The sequence below is a fragment of the Oryctolagus cuniculus genome, chromosome 7 (assembly GCF_051225735.1).
Source record: "Oryctolagus cuniculus isolate XC-2025 breed Fujian yellow rabbit chromosome 7, ASM5122573v1, whole genome shotgun sequence".
NCBI lineage: Eukaryota > Metazoa > Chordata > Mammalia > Lagomorpha > Leporidae > Oryctolagus > Oryctolagus cuniculus.
Genome location: NC_142873.1, coordinates 34,339,151 through 34,359,264, shown reverse-complemented (window position 1 = coordinate 34,359,264; position 20,114 = coordinate 34,339,151). Strand labels below are relative to the sequence as shown.

General features: G+C 44.3%; 1 protein-coding gene and 1 long non-coding RNA gene across 11 annotated transcripts in view; one reads left to right on the top strand and one right to left on the bottom strand.

The window, feature by feature from the left end:
• Positions 1-20,114, bottom strand: part of LOC149125402 (uncharacterized) — a 518,945-nt gene that overhangs the window by 135,461 nt on the left and 363,370 nt on the right. The window lies entirely within an intron of this gene.
• Positions 1-20,114, top strand: part of PBX1 (PBX homeobox 1) — a 332,058-nt gene that overhangs the window by 228,360 nt on the left and 83,584 nt on the right. For all 10 annotated transcript variants that reach the window (XM_089299648.1, XM_089299650.1, XM_089299652.1 and 7 more), the window contains 3 exons: positions 3,895-4,139; positions 11,686-11,876; positions 18,418-18,553. In XM_089299648.1, the coding sequence (XP_089155774.1) occupies positions 3,895-4,139; positions 11,686-11,876; positions 18,418-18,553 (572 nt within the window). The remainder of the gene's footprint in view (positions 1-3,894; positions 4,140-11,685; positions 11,877-18,417; positions 18,554-20,114) is intronic.

The window sequence follows — 20,114 nt, the reverse complement described above, 5'->3', positions numbered from 1 at the left end:
GTTTTGCCAGCCTTGGCAATTTCCTTTCTTGTTTTATTTAAACCCAGTTAGATTTCAAGGCAAGAGAAATATCAATTCAGTAGGTGTCTAGAGCTTCTGTTTGTGCTGCCTGTGGATTGTTTTTGAAAAGTGGAGCATAGGCCAGGGCGGGGGGGGGAGGTTGAAACCCAGGCGAAAACCTCAGTGGTTGGTATCAGGCATGTATACACCTCAGGGGTTGGTATCAGACATGTATAAACATCGGTGGTGACACACCCATGGTCACCCACCTGGTGAACCAGCACCAGAAGTTGGCTCTGTGATGCCCGTCTCTGCTCCCCTTCCCTTTCTCCTAACTCAGTTTTTGCTAAACGAAGGAGCTGCAGGGTCCAGTGCCATAGCGCAGTAGGTTAATCTGCCTGTGGCACCGGCATCCCATATGGGCACCAGTTCTAGTCCCGGCTGCTCCTCTTCCAATCCAGCTCTCTGCTATGCCCTAGGAAAGCAGTAGAAGATGGCCCAAGTGCTTGAGAGACTGGGAAGAAGCTTCTGGCTCCTGGCTTTGGATTGGCGTGGTTCTGGCCGTTGAGACCATTTGGGGAGTGAACCAACAGAAGGAAGACTTTTTTCTCTGTCTGTCCCTCTCACTGTCTGTAACTCTACCTCTCAAATAAACAAGGAAAATCTAAAAAGAAGAAGAAGAAGCTGCAGCAGAGTGACAGGGCAGTCTTGGCACTGAGGCTGTTGGAGGAAGGGAAGGTATCTGTATATCACTTTGGACAGGTGGTGCCTGAGTCAGCCCTGGTAGGGCAAGTCCTGATCATTAAGATGATGCTGTTCTCTTTTGCTTTTTTTTTTTTTAAGGTTTATTGATTTATTTGAAACTCAGGGAGAGAGAGAGAGAGAGAGAGAGAGAGGTATCTTCCATCCTGTGGTTTTCTCACAGATGCTGAAACAGCCAGGGCTGGGCCAGTCTGAAGCCAGGAGCCAGGAGCTTCATCTGTGTCTCCCATGTGGATGCAGGGGCCCATGCACTTGGGCCATCCTCCACTGTTATTCCCAGGCCATTAGCACGAAGCTTGATTGGTAGTGGAGCAGCCGCAATGCAAACCGGTGCCCATATGGGATGCTGGCACCACAGGTGGAGACTTAACCTAGTATGCCACAGCACCGGCCCCCTCTTTTGCTTTCATTGTGGTGGAGACCAGCAGTTAGCATAGGATTTTCTAGTGTTGAGCCTCCATGGGAGAGGGATTAGTTACGGACAACCAGAAGCACCCACTTGGAGGCTGCATTTAGTGAGCAGGATTTTGCCCCAGCACAAATTTTTGAATGGCCAAGCTAATATGAAACTATTACATGTGTTTATTAATGACTCAGATGTAATTCTTTTTTAAATTATTTATAAATGTCCCATAAATATCTTTGTGTTGAGCAATTAAAATACACCAGATATGAGCAGTTGTTCAGTACAGCACTTGAGATGCACAGCCTAGAACATCTGCTCCCAAGTCGGAGTGCCTAGGTTTGGGGTCAGGCTCAGCTGCTGATCTCGGCTTCCAGCTAAGGAACACCTTGGTGGGCAGCAGGTGACGGTTCAAGTAGTGGAAGACCCAGCCTGAGCGCCTTGCCTCATCCTGGTCCAGCCCCAACTGTTGCAAGCATTTGGGGAGTGAACCAGCGAATAGGAGATCTTTGTCTTTCTCTCTGTTTCTCCAAGAACTTTGGAATAAATAAGATACATTTTATTTACAAAACAAAATGACCATAAATCCTGCATGCAAATGGATTTATTTGAAGAGTTCTGTGAGCAGATGAGGTGAGCATGGAGCAACTGCCCAGCTCTGATACGGGGGCTTGATGACCAGCTGTGGTTCAGGGCCAGGAGGGCTGGTAGTCAGAAAGTGGTTGGAGCATTCAGTTCCCCCTGTTCTGGAGCCTGTGTTCCTGGTGACACGTTCTTGAGAGGACCGTGGAGATTTGAGTAAATGAATTCAAGAAACAGAACAACATGACTAATGTTGATTGTTCAAAGAGCAGGCGAAGGTAGAGTGTCCCATTCAGCCACCTGAAAGGAAAGATTTCATTGAGAAAAAGGGGCCACACCGTGAACCTTAGCCATCTTCTAGCATGTCATGCAGCAGAGTGTTGGAGAGTCCGGTACGGAGAGAGAGTACAGGGCCTGGTGCTGCAGCACCTGTAGTGTGTGTGAATGTTTGCCTCCTAGCTGAGTCCTCCCCTCTCCTTCCCCTCCTGCCCCCACCCTCACCCTGCCTACTGCAGTAAGGGGCGGAACTTCCTCCCCTGTGCATCTACCTTCCTTGCTTCCAACTGTGTTCCTTGAGATCCATGCTGCAGGTTCCCTTCTGGCACAGGTACTGGGATTTTCTTCTGAACATTCAAGGCTGGGTCTTGTGGTGCCTGTTGGAAGCCAGGGACCTGGGGCACTGTGGTGGAAGGCACTGAATGTCCAGCTGTCCTCCTGCTTTGAGTTCCCACCCGCTGGGAGAAGAGGGAGGGGATTGGAAGACAACAGGATCAGGCACTGCCCCCTTGCGGCTCACCAGGTGCTCCCTGCCCTGAAATAGCCTTACCTCTGAATGCTCTGGAGCCTGCGTATCTATCCTGGGGACTTAGCTCCTGCCGCCTCCATCCCCGAGATGTCAATGAGCACTGGCCCCTCTCCTCTGCCTGGGATCATTTCCTCCTTTGCTTCTGTGTCTCAGATTCTCCTTAGTTCTTTTGAAAGTGAAGATTCTTTCATGTTCTCTCTCCACAAAGACTTGACTGCTGACAACTAAACTGGATTTAGATGAGTGATTTATTTTAGGGCAGGTTGTAAAATAAAATAGTTGCGTAGCTCTTCTGCAGATTTCCTGAATCACCTGATCTCTTCCAGCCCAAATCACTGTTCCCCTTCCAGTGGCTGTGGGATTTTAAAAAGCAGCAACCCCATTGATTGGAGCCTGCATCCTACAGCACCCTTGGCATCTTTGCGTCTCCAGACACAGCTTGTTAAAGGGGCCTCACTCTGGTTTCCAACAAGATGGAGTCCTTACCACCTGGAACAGGTGGATCTCAGTTTGGAGAGCTGTGTGTCCCTGGCTCCAGGCCCATTGTTTTCACTGCCATATTAAACTTTTCTGTACTCCCTGCTGTGCAGAATTCGCTAAAGAATTACTCCAAATTAACTGCATTTTCCTACTGTAGGTTCTTTTGGAAATGAAAACCTAGCCTAGTCAAATGTTACAAAGAAAGTCAACGCGGGTAGGAACACAAACACAGACATCTACCATAAGAAATAAAGAACAAAATGCTTTTCCTTGAATCAATATTCGGCAGGTTGAGGATGGAAGTAAAAATGACATTCTTTTATAATTAATTCTGTAATTTAATAATGTTTTATTGCAACAAAAACATGCATAACATGAAATTTAGCGGAGCAACTCTTAAGAGTGCAGTGCAGTGGTGTTAGTAAGCCTGTTCTTACCCATGTGCATCCTTCCTCACCATCCACTGCAGGAACTCCCTCACCCCTCCCACCAAAGTGAAGCCATGCACCCACTGGCACCCACTGAACAGTGACTTCCCACTGCCCGCCTCCCTGCGCTCCTGGTACCCAGTAGGGCCACTTTTCTACCTCTGATAAATTTCACCATCCTAAGTACCTCACATCAGTAGAGCATAATTAGTTTTTTGGAACAAAGCAAGTGTCCCCTTCCATTTCTCACCCACTCCCTTCCTCTTTTTCCAGCCCTCTCTCCATTTCCCAAATGCCACGGGGCCAATAATTAGGAGGTTTGTGTATCCAAATGGCACTTGTTGTTGCTGTTGTTATTTTGTGGTTTTTGTGTGTGTGTGTGTGCGTTTCTCCCTCAGGCTAACACTGCCCCTCTTCCTTGTCTTCTCCTGTAGTGTTGAGTATCCGGGGAGCCCAGGAAGAGGAGCCCACGGACCCCCAGCTGATGCGACTGGACAACATGCTGTTGGCAGAAGGCGTGGCCGGGCCTGAGAAGGGGGGCGGATCGGCTGCCGCAGCTGCCGCAGCTGCAGCCTCCGGAGGAGCAGGTTCCGACAACTCAGTGGAGCATTCCGACTACAGAGCCAAACTCTCACAGATCAGACAAATCTACCACACGGAGCTGGAGAAATACGAGCAGGTAACACAACTGCCCAGGGGCTTGGTGCCCAGGGCCCTTGGGAGAGAGCGGGAGACATCGAGGGCGGGCCTGCAGAGAACCTGCAGCCAGAGCTTTCCCTGGTGTTGGCATCCTTGTGTCCAGCCGCAGCCCCCGGCCACATTAGAGCCCGGCAATCCTGCTTTCCACTGAAACCTAGGCATTGCAAGGCAATGAAGACATTCAAACAATGTGTGAAGTTCAAGTGATCATGTGTCAAGAGACATTAAAAAGCAATAGAAGGAACATGTAATACCTGTGGGACCTTTGCCCAGTGATGGGCAGCAGGGCACTAAAGGTCATTAGTGGTCACGCTGTGACCCGTGGGGAGGGCAGAGGTTTCCTGGGGCCCTTGTTTGTTCTTTGCTGGATGTGCCTGGGGCAAGGTTCTTACACCTTTGCTATGAAGACCAGCACTCTGCCCAGAGTCAGATGTATTCTGCAATACACAGCTTCCTCTATGAAAAGGGTAGAGTGTTCAGGAGAGACCCCCGGAGCCAGGCAAAGTTGGTTTCAATCCTGGCACGGCACTGATAGTATATGGGATCTGGTGTTTTACGTAGTGTACCCCCACAGAGGCCATAATGTATGGGAAAAAGCAGTGGATTTGGAGGCAAGGCTCCAAAAGACCATATAAATCATATGCAACAAAGAAAGAGAAAAGCCTTTTTTTTACCTTTGGGCCTGGAGATATTTTGGCCTTTTTTTTTTTTTAATTTATTTATTTATTTGAAAGGCAGAGTTACAGAGAGAGAGAGATCTTCCCTCCACAGGTTCACTCCCCAAATGACTGCAATGGTTGGAGCTGGCCCAGTCCAAAGCCAGGAGCCGGGAACTCCTTCCAGGTCTTCCACGTGGGTGCAGGGGCCCAAGCACTTGGGCCATCTTCTGCTGCTTTCTCAGGTGCATTAGCTTGGAACTGGATCAGAAGTGGAGCATCTGGGACTCCAACCAATGTCATATGGGATGCTGGTGTCACAGATGGCAGCTTTACTTGCCATGCTATCATGCTGGCATCAGAGAAGAACCTTAAAAAATATATTTGAGAGAAAGAGAGGGAGTTCTGATCCAGTCACTCCCCAAATGTGCACACCATACCAGGTCAAGGCTCAGGCCCAATGCCTGGAACTCAGTCCAGGTCTCTCATCTGGGTGGCAGGAACCCAATCACTTGAGCCATCACTTGCTACCTCCCAGGGTCTCCAGGAAGCTGGAGTCAAGAGCAAGCCAGGTATCCATCCCAAGCATTCTAATAGGGGATATGGGTGTCTTAACCACTAGACCAAAGTCTTGCCACAAGAAAAGCTTTAGATGAGAAAGCAGTGGATGAATGCAAAGTATCTTAATTATAACAGAGCCTCTGTCTATTAAAGAAGCTCCTTCCCTCCATCCACTACCTACATGCACTAATTTACACACCAAGACTGTGTCCTCTGGTCAGGAGGTGCAGTGCTAATTTCTAGCCATCTTGATCACCCTCAGTCTTATTTTCACCGTTGCACTGGCAGGCGTGCAAGCTGTCCTCTCTGCGGATACCATATTGAACTGAAATTCTATGTTAACTTACTTTCATTGCATTTTTAGTTTTTTCCCTCCCCTCCCCTCCCCTCCCCTTCCCTTCTTCCTCCTTTTCTTTCTCCCTTTCTTTATTTCTTTCTTCCTTAGATCTTATTTGTTTATTTGAAAAGTAGAGTTACAGAGAGAGAGAGAGAGAGAGAGATGTCTTCTATCCACTAGTTCACTCCCCAAATGGCCACAATGGCTAGAGCTGGTCCAATCCAGAGCCAGGAGCTTCTTCTGGGGCTCCTTTGCAGGTGCAGGGGCCCAAACACTTGAGCTGTCTTCCACTGTTTTCTCAGGCCATAGCAGAGAGCTAGATCAGAAAAGGAGCAGCTAGGCGAGGAACTGGTGCCCATATGGGATCCTGGCGCTGCAGGCAGAGGCTTTACCCACTACTCCACAGCACCAGCCCCCAGTTTTTCTTTTTTTAATATTCAAAAGAAAAGAGAGAGAAAACACAAAAGGCAGAAAACTCTCAGTAGTCCACTTACAATTGTCTGGATGGCAGGCGAATGCAAGCCTCATAGAAAATTTACATTTTCAAATAGAAATAGCCTTTTTAAAATTTAAAACAAAGCAAGTTGCATGATTGCATTCCTGTCTACTTTAGAAGTGTATTTCTACAAATCTCCTCTTTTAGGTGGGAAACAAAATGTGCTGTAGAGCTTATAGCCAGGCATGGTGAAATCCAACCATCAGGAAAAGAATAGAGGGTTGAAAAGGAGAAAAACAAAAATGGGCTGAGAGTCATGGTCTTTCCCCTAATTGGAAAGAACCAGTGTTGTTGCCACAGTGTCAGCCAAGGAGACCTCTCCCCAGACACTAGGAAGTGCTGAGCACAAACACCTGACCCAGCTATAAGTTACCCCATCTGGACCGCCGTGAGAGAATTTGGAGTCTTCCCTAACCTGACTCTGGAAGACAGTTGGGACCCTTCCTTAAAGACCCCTAAGAGGCCTCTTGGTACTTCCTGCTCAGTTCTCTTCACATTCATCTTTACCAGGAAGACTGGCCTTTGCCTGACAGCCTATCATCCTGGGGAACCCATGCAAACAACAATGGCCCAAAAAGAGCCCATCATCTGGCTTTTCCCCCTAGTCTCATACCTGGAAGGGAGGTTAGGGTGGAAGGTGTTGAAAATGGGCTTTAGTCACAGCTCCGATTGCGAGCAACAGAGATGAAATAACTGTTTTCCTGAATGAAGCTCTCATCACTTTTACACTGGCATCCAAATGCAAACGCTGACAGCAGCAGTATTTCAATAGCTTGTTTCCCAATTATGATACATAGTGGCCGCATAATTGCACTTGCTCCTTTAGCAAGTTTGTGGCGAGGTATCAGGATAGATGCCATCATCATCTCCAGTTTGGTACAGATGTGAAGACAGAGGTGAAGACGTGTCTGAAGTCACCCATCCGTGAGTGACACAGTTAGCCCTGGAATGTGGTCTTTGCCCCTTAGCCCAGGAAAACTCATTGGAACAATGCCTAACTGTTTAATAAGGAGAATGTGTCTACATCTGTAGACCATGGAGTAGCTAATGTCCTTTCTGTTACTTCCCTGAACTGGGTTGGTAGCACCTAAGAGAGGCTGGTGATAAAAATCTCTTCTGAATAATAAAACTGTGGAAATTGGGAACTTTGGGTAGTACTCCCACCAGTACAGAGCAAGTTAGACATGTGTAGTAGTAGTAGTCACTATAGTTATCATTCTTAAAAAGTTCTAAAATGTTCGCTTTCTTTGTTTCTCTCTCTCTTTTTTTTTTTTTTTTTTTTTTTTTTTGGCATTTTCTGGTTAAGGTGTGACTACTGCTTAATGCACCCTGGATGGTTAATAATTTATTAATATTAGTTGTGTTGTTAATTATAGTAAATAGCAGATTGTAGGAAATTATGCTATTAACCTTTAGCTAGTGTGTCTGAGAGATATATCTTCTTCATTTTTCTGTAACAATTCCTCATGGGTGTTTTTTTTAAAGCAAGAAACCCCATTCAAATAAAAAATATCACTGTCTATTTTAGTAGTACCTATTTGAAATTTCCAAACTGATTAATATTTTATTCTGCTAGAATTTTTTCTGAGGGGAGGGTATGGTGCTGGCAGATAGCCACACAATAATTAGCTATCATATCTCCTCTCACATCCACACCCCCCCCAATTAAAAAAAAGAGAGAAACTACTTCAACCAGCCATTGTTTCACCTGAGATTATTGAATAAAGAAGCTTCTAGAGACTTTCATTAGAAAGAAAGGGGGAAATTGTTTTATTCATTACATAGGATTGGTAAAACACTTTTTCAGCAGATCATGTTGATAGCCAAGGTGTTTAAACACTAGCATAGTCTAGCACCTAAAACCATGGTATCAGAAACCCTAATTGTATTCTAGGAGCTATTTAAGGAAATCACCCTCTTGTAGCTCTGCGTAGCTCTTTGGCTTTTGGAAATAATGTTGTTGGAATATTGAATGGGGCACATTCGTTGATGCTGACCTGAGCTGGGCTAATGCAGTTCACCACTGAGAGCTCCCAGTTACTTTTCTGGGTACAATTGACACCCAAACCCAACTGCACTGAGTAAGGGAAGAAGGCACATTGCATAGAGTGTGGGGTGTGAGCTAAAACTTCAGGACCTTTGCAAGGGTCTCCAAGAGGCCTTCATTATTGTCTGCTGCCCTAGAGCCAGGGAAGCCCCTTTTTAGAAGTACCTCAACCCTGGAGAGGCAGCACCTTGAGCTCCAAAAAGTGGCTGTCCTCTGCCTATGACTGCCACATCAAAAACCTTCAGCCTATGGGCACTCTATTTAACCATTAGTCATACCTGTGACCACAAGATAGTCTACTTCTTGACTTAAGGTGAGCACCTGATCTCAAAAACGTAGCCCAGCTTCTGAAGATGCCAAGCATGGGCTAACAGGGGAAGAGGTGTGGGTAGTGCATTGTGGATCACTGTGCTCTGTCCATCTGAAGTGGACTTGGAGCTGTCCGCTCTCTGCTGTGTGTTCTTGAGCAGCTGGGGAACAGCTGCTTTGCTGCACCTCAGCAGTGGGTGAGAGGACTCCACGTCTATTTATCCTAGAGCAGAAAGGGCTCCAGGATGAAAGACGCTAAATAAACATCCGATATCATGAGTGCTATGTTAACCTGTAATGAAGCACATTATTATTAGCCTAGCACTGTGGCTTCCCAGCTGAGATATGGTTTGCTGGACCATTTGAGTCCCAAAGAGGTGGGGAGGCTGCAACCCTGCGGGATTCTGCCTTTCCCTAGAAAGATGCTTGGGATCCTTGCTATGTGCCAACTCCCCACTCGGCCATCTCACGGCCCCAGAATCTCAGCCAGCTCACTCACTACTCGCTGCCAGGTTTGATTGCTCTCCACTTCTTGTACCATTTAGGGGAAAACATTAGGTAGGGCACAAGCTTGTAATACAGATCTTATGTTTGTATCAACACTTTTCTTAGTGGAGAACAAAATATTCTAAGGATCCAATCAGCTATGGATTTATCTTCAACGTATGCCTGGAGAGTTGAAAGGATATATTTACCACCTGGACTCATATGCGTGGATTTCAAAATTTTTTTACCAGCATAAACTTATCTGTTTTTAAAACGATTAATTTATTAACTTCTTTGAAAGACAGAGTGACAGAGGAGAGAAGAGGGCAAGCAGAGATCTTCCATTCTAGTTCTCAGAGCAGCCAGGACTCAAACCAGCACTCAGATATCACAATTGGTGGCTTAATTTGCCACCACGTCAGCCCTAACTTACCTTTCAATTCCATTTTACATGAATTTTTTGTAAAAGTTTATTTGAAGGGCAGAATGACACAAAGAGAGATCTTCTATCCCTGGTTCACTTCCAAAATGGTGCAGCACCCAGGTCTGGGCAAGGCTAAGGCCAGAAACCAGGAACTCCATCCTTGTCTCCCATGTGAGTGGCAGGGACACAGCACTTGGACCATCATCTGCTGCCAGACAAGAAGCAGAGTAGCCAGGACGCGAACCAGCACTCTGAGAAGGGATGCTGACATCTGCAGCTTAACCCCTTGTGCCACAATGCTGACCCCTTCCATGAACTTTTTGAAGTTCCTTTGTATTTTTACCAAGAGAGAAACTGAAGCCTGGAGAAGTTTATCCAATTATGATAATATGTTGGATTTCTTTTTTTTAATTTCAACTTTATATTTTATTTATTTTTTGAGATGACATATTTTTAATTTAGATTAGAGTCAAAGGTTCAGTGCTCCACTAAATAAAAAGTTCAACAAATAAAAAGTGGAAAAGACCCTAATTCAGCAGGAACATAGGCAAAGGCTATCAACAATAATCAAATAAAAAGATGTTCAGCTTCACCATAGAAAGTAATTTTCCCAAGTAGTTTGTACTTTGAATTGAGGATGGCATGCATTTGTAGGCCCCAGCACACATATAATACTCATTTAATCCACACCACATCCCCATCTAACAAGTGAGGGAAATGAGGCAATAATTTGTCAAGTAACTTCCCAAGATCTTCCAGCTACACGAGTTCCAGAGGCAGGGATCTGAACCTAGGACGCCCACATCTACTCAGCCAACTCTGCAGTGTCCCTGTGAGCCACTCATTCCATCTGCAGCTCTCTGTATGGGCACTGTTAGCCTTGCTATAGGGTTAGGGTGAATAAAAATGAAGGATTTGCTCAAATATTCATGGAGACAGAGTCTCTACAGAGCCTCCCACTCTCCGAGTTTGGACACAGCCCCCTGATGCATCAGCCTACAGGTTTGCATCCAGGGAACCTCAAAGCAGTTCCTGCATATGTAATCAGTGAGCCTGTGCTACTACTGTGTTCCTGCATTCTTGACCCAGGAGAAGGGCTCTGTGTCATAAAAGCAGCAGCACTGCAATGTCATCAATAAGGAGGTGTGTTTCTGCTATTAGTTTAAGTAAGAGACCTCTGAGACTTTAGTACCTCAATTCTCAAAGCATCCACTTGCCTTTCTCATTGTAAATCTAATCCAGTTTTACAGCATAGCTGAGAGTTACTCTGTGAATAGGTGTTTGCTTGAAGCTTTAGCGAAGGAAATCAGACTGTGGATGCTAAGTAATGGTAATGAAAGAACAAGTTTTCAGAGCAGCAGGCTTAGCCTCTTAAGCCATGGCCTGGCAGGTGAAGCATCTCCTTCCCGCCTCTGCCCCATCTTGGTTGCCTTGTGCCTTTAGGAACGTGCCTTCACGTCTCTGGGCCACAGTTCTCCCCACTGTAAAACAAGCAGATGAGGAAATACAGTTTCCAATTTCACTCCCAGAGTTCATGTGTGTGGGTCTGAACTTGAGAGTTTTAATTTCTTTAGAGTTAGTTCCTGAATGCCCCAAATCACATTTGGGTGGTGTTTCTACAAGCCCTCTGGGGACAGAGTCCCCTTGTGTTGCAGACAGAGTGGATCTTGAAATGGCTAACACGGGAGCAGTTCTTATACTAAAACTAGAAACAGAAATAGGTTGATGAAGAATCTCCTAGAAGAGTTATCAGAGCTTTTCATTCTGTGATTTCGCTTAAACTCTTCCGGCTGTTTATGCATCCCAGAATTGAGTATTTGGAAGCTCCACATACATCATGATATATATTTGACCCCAAATTCTCTTTCACTGTTAATACAGGAGCAAAGGGTGGTAAACTGTGTTTTATCCTAGGATTTATGTTCCTTCCTTTCACAGCAGTAAGATCATGATGAAAATGATTTGGAATAAATGATGAAGAATTTTCTTTTACATGAAAAAAACCAAAAGCATGGATCCTGGGTAGCTGAAAGAAATTTCCAGGCAGTCACATTTTCTGTCCATCTGATTTGCCACAATTCCACAAACTGTCCTGGCTTTTTGAGTTTCCATAGATCTTTCACCAAGCCCACCAGCCTCACATGGTGGACCTGATATATGCAGAGACTCAGGTCCTCAAGGCTCCCTTACCTGTCGTCCTGCCGTTCCAGGCATGCAATGAGTTCACCACCCACGTGATGAATCTCCTGCGAGAACAAAGCCGGACCAGGCCCATCTCCCCGAAGGAGATCGAGCGGATGGTGAGCATCATCCACCGCAAGTTCAGCTCCATCCAGATGCAGCTCAAGCAGAGCACGTGCGAGGCCGTCATGATCCTGCGTTCCCGGTTTCTGGATGCGCGGTGAGTGTTTGGTGGGGCAGTGCTGCCCTGTCCTCTTGGAGAACCACAGGCTGGCCATCTTTGAAGGCTCCAGTTTCACCACATTAAGTGCTGAGCCAAACAGTAGCGTGAAGATAGTAGATGGTCCTTAATTTTGGTAAAGACAGATTGGGAGGTTGGAGAGGTCATTGGTATCACACAGGGCCAAGAAAATGTGTGATTAGAGAGGATGATTTTCCTGACCATTGCTACTCGTACTGGGTGAGCAGCAAGGATGACTTAATTATCGTGAGAGAGAGGTGGAATATTTTTGTGTTTGTAGCCTTGGGACCCTTTGCTGTAGATGCACATTATAGCCATGGGCCTGTAGCCATCTCACTACCATGCTGCAAGGATATGCGTTCTCCAAGAGGGTCAGTTCTGTTTGTCTGAAAGCTATCCATAGGTAGGAAGGGAGCACATCTTTCAGTTCAACACACATGTATGAATACTTTGCCATGAGCCACACTCTGAGCTGAGTTTTAGACATCCAGAGAGGAGTAAGACGTGGTACTTCGGACTTGAGGGTCCAGGAGGTATCTGGTTTGGTGTTTTCTATATGGTATCGCTGCTCATGAGTTCAAAGGTTTCCTTTGAAGAAATTGTGGATAGAAGGGTCTTTTTTCAAGAAGACAGTAACTGGGAAATAAGAACGAGTGATCAGTTCTTGGTATTCCAAATCTAGATCAATAGATATATAAGATTCACTTTGATTCCTTTTGCTTCTGTTATCCAACTTATAGGAGAGTGATAAATGTATCTTCCATCTACTTTAGAAAAATATTGTAATAATTGATATAATGCCTACGTTTCAGGGTGTATCTTTTATGAATACAGTTATCATCGTTCGTTATTTCAATTCCTGAAAATAATTTCTGTCTACAGTTGTCATTATGAGAATGTCAGATACATCAGGGCCAGTATACCATTTTGTGATCTATAGATTTGTGCAGTTTCAATCACAGAGAATGATGCACTGTTCTCTTGAATTTCACCACCCTTGAAATCATGTGTTAAACAACTCTCCTACCTGCGTTTTCCTCTTTCTTCACAACTGTGAGCTTTACAGTCCATAAACATCTTTAAAATGCTCTGGCATCTTTTTCTAATCTCCCTTTAATTCCATGTGTTCTGAGTTGTTTGGAAGAGGGAATGAGAATACCACCTAGCAGAGTGCATCCCTAGACCAATAGAATCCTGTAGAATGTGTGAAAAGAAAGTGAAAATAAAGATAGGTTTTTCCTAGATTGATTTTAGTGATAAAGCAGGAATAGGCAAAATCACCCTAAAGCATCACCCTAGCCCCATGGCCATTTCTCAGCCTGGCTTCTTTAAGGCAACCTGTTCCACACAATGCAAAATGCAGTGACTTGTGGCCCCTGTCTGGGTCTCTCTTCTGTGCTTTTGCCACCACCACACTGCATGTGTCACTTCTATCCCCATGGTAACTCCCTGGTTAAGATGCTGGAGTTGGTATTTATGTTGGCCGATACTAAAAAGAAAAAAAGAGATTGGGTCCAGACTGGATTCTTTCAAGAATGATATCTGAGAGAAGGGAGAAGCAGAATCATTGTCTCATTGGCTTTCTTCTTGTAGTAATTCTACTGTGCCCAGTTTTGAAGGTCAGGCTCTAAAAGACAAACTTGGTGAGCTTTGTACATAGTTCTTTTCACTTGCACCAGCCTTTGCCTAGATTGTTCCAGTTGGCACCAGAAGAACAATCACTTGAAGACAGAATCTCTTTCTTGCTTTGGTTGCAACCTTTGAATCACTGTCTCTGAGCCAAGATTCAAGAGTAAAACAACTAAACTATTGTGATTTATTTGGGGGGTGAGGGGGAAGTATATTTATTACCAGTGAAAGAACATAACCCCAAATGCCAGCCGAAGGCGGAGCAAATGACTTTCCCAGCTCAAAAATAAATGTTTGCCCAGACTTCCTGATTGAGGAAGTCACAGCATTGCCTCCAGTGTCCTTAACTACAACTGGGAAAGCAGAGCCAAGCAAACCCTAGGAAGAAAGACATACAGTACTCCCTGCTGACACCTCCATTCACAGGCTGCCTCTGATAGGCAGGGTCTCCTCAAGAAAAGATTTCATGGAAGACAAATAAAGCACAAAGAGAGATTGATACAGTAATAGGATTATCCTTTGTAATCTAATAGGTATGTAGAATTGAATGTTACTATTTTGTTGTGGAACAAGCCTTGTATTAGCTTTCTATTACTGCATAGCAGGTCAGCCCACATTTAGCAACAGAAGACAACACAGGTTTAGGATCTCGCAGTTTCTGCTGAGCAGGGGTCTGGACAAGGTTTAGCTGGATCCTCTGCCCCAGTTTCACCTAAGTTGCATTTGGCATTGGTGAGACCGTGATCTCCTTCAAGCTAGGGGTTCTCTTCTAGGCAAATTGTGGTTGTAGGCAGAATGCAGCTGCCTATGATTGCAAGCCCAACCACAGGGGCTGGTTTCTCAGGGACTCCCCAGGCATGGGCAGTGTTGCAATGCAGCTGCTTGCTTTGTTTCTGAAAGCCAGTGGGAAAATCTCTCCATTTTAAGGTTTTCACTGACTCATCCTTTTCACTCCTCAAAGTTGAGTGATTAGGAACTGATAAGAGGAGTGATGTCCCTTCAGAGTCACTGTCCCATCCCCTCCCCAAGGAAGTATGTACACTACGGGCCAGGAATCTTAGGATTCTGTTCACTACACTCCTCTACTGAGTACTTGGCCCAGGTTTGTCCCTCTCAAGTCAAATCCTTTCCTCTTCCTCACATTGACTTAACAGTGCTGGGAAAGTTTGGCTGAAAAGTCTATCCATGCATTCAAAATTTATCCTCTCATGCTATGTACCAAACATTGTGCCATACAGGTTGATTGTCCAACTATACATAATGGCTTCCTTAGTTTAGAAAGAGAGAGCAAGCAAATTTGTCAGCACTGTAAATGATTTTCTTTTTCCTTTTAAGCTTAGTTTTAAAAAAATGATTTATTTGCTTGAAAGACAGAGTTACAGAGAGGCAGAGAGAGAGGAAAAAAGAGAGGGAGGTCTTTCATTTGCCAGTTTACTCCCTAAATGGCTGCAACTGCCAGAGCTGGGCTTAACCAAAACCAGGAGCCAGGAGTTTCTTCCAGGTCTCCCATGTGGGTGTGGGGACCCAAGCACTTGGGCCATCTTCTACTGCTTTCCAAGGCAAACTAACAGGGAGCTGTATCGGAAGTGGAGCCCATATGGGATGCTGGTGCTGCAGGCAGCAGCTTTACCCACTAAGCCACAACACCGGCCCCATGCTAAATGATTTTCAAGCAGTAATTCAAACTTTTTCCCATAACATTTTGGAACATATAGAAATAATAAACAAGAGATTAGAAATATATCTTTGTACTTCACCTTGATAGAGATGGTTATATACAATGAATTACCAAAGAAGAAGATGGTAAGAAAGGAAAAAAGGACATCTAGTATGGTCCAGTCCAAATGGCACTAGATTAAGACTTATTTATTCACTTAATTGAACTTCTCCTGTCCTCTGTTATATTAGCCACTGGAATGCCAAAGACAAAGAAAATGTATTTAAATGTGGATCCAGTCTTCACAGAGCACATAACCTCCTGCATTTTATGTAAATATTCAGAGGAAAATATTCCTATCTCATATGTTATGGAGTAGAGTAAAGCAGGACGTGTCCAAGATATTCCATGCTTTTGATGGGGTCCCCAGAACTGTACTCTGTCTCCAGGAAGGCTGCTGGACACTTGGCTCTGGAAAATATCAGTCTAGAGTTGCGTTGTCTGGTATGTGGCTATTTGATTTTAAATTTAAATTAATTATATTAAGTTAAACTAAATAAAAATTTAAAAATTAGCTGTCCACTTACTCTGCCCATATTTTAAGTGCATGCTAGCCGCCTGTGGCTAATGGCCCTGTATTAGAAAGCACAGATTAAGAACATTTCCCTCACTGCAGAAGGTACTATTGGGCAGTACAAGTCAGATGATCCCATGACGACATGTTAAAACTACCAACGACAACAAGAGTGGAACAAAAGATAGATTTAAGAGGATAGAACTAACAGGCCTTGCTCTGGGGGCTCATCTTATCTGATGAAGGTAAATACATAGGAACAGTTGAGAATCACCCTTAGGTTCTGGCCATACTAGCTACTCCTAGAGTTTGGCCATTCAAATATTCGAATGAATGAACAAGTTAGCAACTGCAGTGAACTGTTTCTGTGGTGGCACCGTTAAATAATAAGGGCTACAAAGAAGACAGTCAATTTGAGTGGAAGGTGCTACTATTTTTGGAAACATAGTTTGAGTTAGCACCTACTATATGCAGTGGTAAATAAGGCAATGCTCATTGGAGAGGTATTAGAGATAACATGTTTGGTAGTTAACAATAGTTGTCTATGATGCCTGTGCTTCTCACTATCATCAGTCTTTCATAAAAATTTCTCCATGGGCCCTGTGAGTCAAACGGTTTCCTTCCCTAAAACCTTGCATTTTATCACATAATATTTAATCAACTCTCGCATTTCTTAAACTAAAAGCCTAGAAACCCATGATCAAAGCCCCTGATGGGCTTGAAATCACAAAGTTAACTCACTGAGCTGACAACACTCCAAGCCGAAGTTGTTCTCCTGAACAGCCTTCCCATCATAGAGCTGCTCTGTTCACTAAGTTTCTTGAAATTCTGAAAAACCCTCATCCTTGGATTTCAAAGGCCCTGGCTGAAGACAGCTACTGACAGGGGAGGTAAGCGATTCCATCCGTCGGCGTGGATGAGACCACCTAGGGGCTAGTGCACATCACGAGGAGAACAGAGCAGGAACAGCTGCCTGCACCATCCCCACGCCACCAGCCAGATCCAGGGAGGCTTCTGTGAGCTCAATTGGAAGAGTCCCAAAAAACACACTGTAATGCTAATGCAAACAACCAAGGCTCTCCCAATTAGGGGAGCCTTCGGGGGGCCCTGGCCTAAAACAGCATCTTCTTCAGGCAGAGAAGAAGCCAGAAGTTATCTAAAGACCAGCCTGGAGAACAGTCAGCCACTTGGCCATCTTCCTCAAATCCCCATCATACGAGAGCTTTTAACACAGGCCTACTTTGTAGTTGCGCTTTTTAATCCAATCTGTCCAATTTTTGATGCTGGGTGACCCAGAAACTCAGCGTGATTTGGGAGAGCAACTTGGGCTTGGCGTAATCTGGACAGATGTGGTTAATACCTGTGGACAGATGGTGTTCATCCGGTAAAATCAGGCACTTTAGTGTGCTAATTAATCCAAGAGGGACCCTGAAAACACAGTATTAGCTGAATTTCCTGTCTAGCGTGGCCATCGGAGCTTTCTGTTGGCTGAATTGGGGAAGTCTATGTCCTGGGATAACCAGGGATATTCTAGAAATCTTTACTTTAAGGAGAAGCTTTCAATAAAAGCAGGAAAGGAAAAGTGCGAATAGAACTCTCAAGATGAAGGCCCTAAACCCTCCAGGAGGGCCAACCTATGTCTGCAGTGAGCCCAGAGTCCCTGTTAAGTAGCTCTCTCGGCTGTCCTCAGGTCTTAGCTATGAGGAAGTAATAAAGCGCTTCTCACTTTACATTAATTCAATCAACACTTAAAAAAAAAAAAAAAAAACACAGAAAAACACCTTGATTCACAAAGTGGTTTGCTTTCTTTTGGCAACATACATGTGGAAAAGATTTCTGCGGGCTTTTGTTTTACCACTTAGCTGCTGCACTGGCCAAGGAAGGCCACTTCTTTCCATCTAAGGAGGTCAAGAAATCAGAGGATTCATTGCAGTCACTTCCCTGCCTTCTTCCCCAGATGCTTTTAAAATGTTGCATGCACTTACCTGGGGTGGAAGAGAGACAAAATGATACCTTGTTTTTAACATAGAGCTCCAGAGTCCCTGTGTGATTTCTAGGAGCCAGTGTGCATAGTGAAAGAGGCTGGATTCAGTAGTTGGGCCAACTTGAGTTAAGATGGCTCTGAAATGTACCAGCTAAGTGACCTATGAATACAGTTCTTCATCAGTAAATAGAATAACCGTATCTACCTTGCTAGTTGTAAAAAGTGGGTGACTGGAATCTATTACTGTAGAGATAAGGCCCAATGCCTGGATTTTGGTGGGAAAAATAAACCTCACCACTGAGCTGCCTACTGTCCAAACCTGGCCTCCTTTCTCACTTCCTCTAACTCTGTGACATCAGTGAGACTCTTTTTTTATGGAAGAAGCTGAGGTGTTTTGCAAGGAGACCAAACTCACCCAACTGACGTTCAGTTGATGCAGGAATCAAAACCAAGATGGTTCAAATTTTGGTTAAATATCATTCCTCTCTCCTGTACCCAGATAGTGTAGAATGAAGTATTGAAGAAATCATTTTAGTCATGATTTGGTCATTCAGCCCTTTTGCACACAGCTTTTGCTCAAAAATTTGTCTTTTCCTGGAAGTAGATCTTGTTCTTTCCCATTTTCTATTTATTTGGTGTGAACTTTGGTGGTGTTATTTCCTTTCTCTTTATGAAGGCGGAAGAGACGGAATTTCAACAAACAGGCAACGGAAATCCTGAATGAATATTTCTATTCCCATCTCAGCAACCCTTACCCCAGTGAGGAAGCCAAAGAGGAGTTAGCCAAGAAGTGTGGCATCACAGTCTCCCAGGTAAGGGGTCCTACAGGAGGCTCATCCTGTAGCCTGGCCATGGTGGAGCCAAATGGCAGGATCTTGGAGGTCCTGGTTTACTGAAATGCATGCTTCGAGAGCTCCATCAGCTAAAACCTGAAAGTGGCAAGGTAAGCACTTGATACATATCCCAGAGTTTCCAGGTAAGTGCCTGGAAGAGCTTAAAAGGGATTTGCAGAAGGAAGAGAATAAGTAGGGTACAGTATAAAAATAGGGGCAGGGTCATTTTCACTGAGCACTCATTCTCTTGCTTCAAATGAGTGAAGTATTTTACATGTACTTGGAACTTTCTTTGAATTTGTCCCACTGTTTTCTCAATCTTTGTCACTTCCTTAGCCCACTTTTTGCCCAATCCAAGAGCTTTCAAAGGCAGTGAATGGAACTTGTTATTTTAGAGCCTTTTAAATGAAAAGGGGCTTAAATGTCTTCTCTTGATGTGCTGCCTCTGTAACTGATGGGGTGTAGGAACTTTTACATGTCACCATGATTACATTGGAACAGTTGCACGAAATGTCACTGAGTACCCCTGTCCCCCACAGAACAATAGCCACAGTAGGTGCCTGTTGACTTGGAAAGATATGTTACAAAATTTTTATAGACCCAGAGTCTTGAGCATGAATATGAAATACATAAGTAGGCAATATTTGTGTGTATCTACATTTTATTCACTCAAAGGATCCTTCCAAACTTCGTATTCAATCTGAACCTCAAATGCCACTACTGATAGTTCTGAAATCTATTGAAAGGTTCCCTCAGAATTATATTACATGCAAGAAAACTAAGTATGCTGATATTTCTATTAAAAGCAGGGAGGAGAGAGAGCTGTGGAGAAGTCTACTCTCTCGAGTGACTTCAGTTAACCTTTTTTTGAAATAAAGTAGATGTTATTTTGCATTGTCTGAACATCTGTTCTTCCTTCAGTTGAATCCTGGCTCCTCTTAGTCCCCACAGGGTGCGGATCCCCTCTACCTGTGTTAGGCTCAGCAGAATTAGGTCCAGGCAGAATGTAGAATTCCGCAAAAAGGTATTTGCAGAATGGAGGGAGTGTCAGGGCCTCCTCGACAAGCTGAGGGGTATTTTGCAGCAGCAAACATCCTTGAGAACCCCCTTTTAATTCAGACCTTCATTAGGTACCTTGACCTAGCTGAAGGTCATTTCTAGTCTTGACAGTTCTGGGAAAGTAGAATATCAGTGGTCAAATTCAAGTAGTTTTTTTCTAGGATTGTAACCATTGTTGTCTAAATCTAGAGTCCTTGTTCAAAGGAAAAAAGAAATGATGTTTTCTAATATTTGCTGCTTTGGGGAGGGATGATTGTAGGTATGAAACACATCACTGACTCACAAGTCAGTGAATTTCAGTCCTGAAATCTGTGCTTAGAATAGAATTAAATTACTCTATTGTCTGAAATTCAAGTTCAGGGTTCAGAATTTCTCATTTCCATTGATAGCAAAACCAACCCTTGTGAAGACAGCCTATATTACAGCTAGATAAGATGTGGAATCCTGGCTTGTTCCTTCTTTATGGAGATTTGAGGCACAA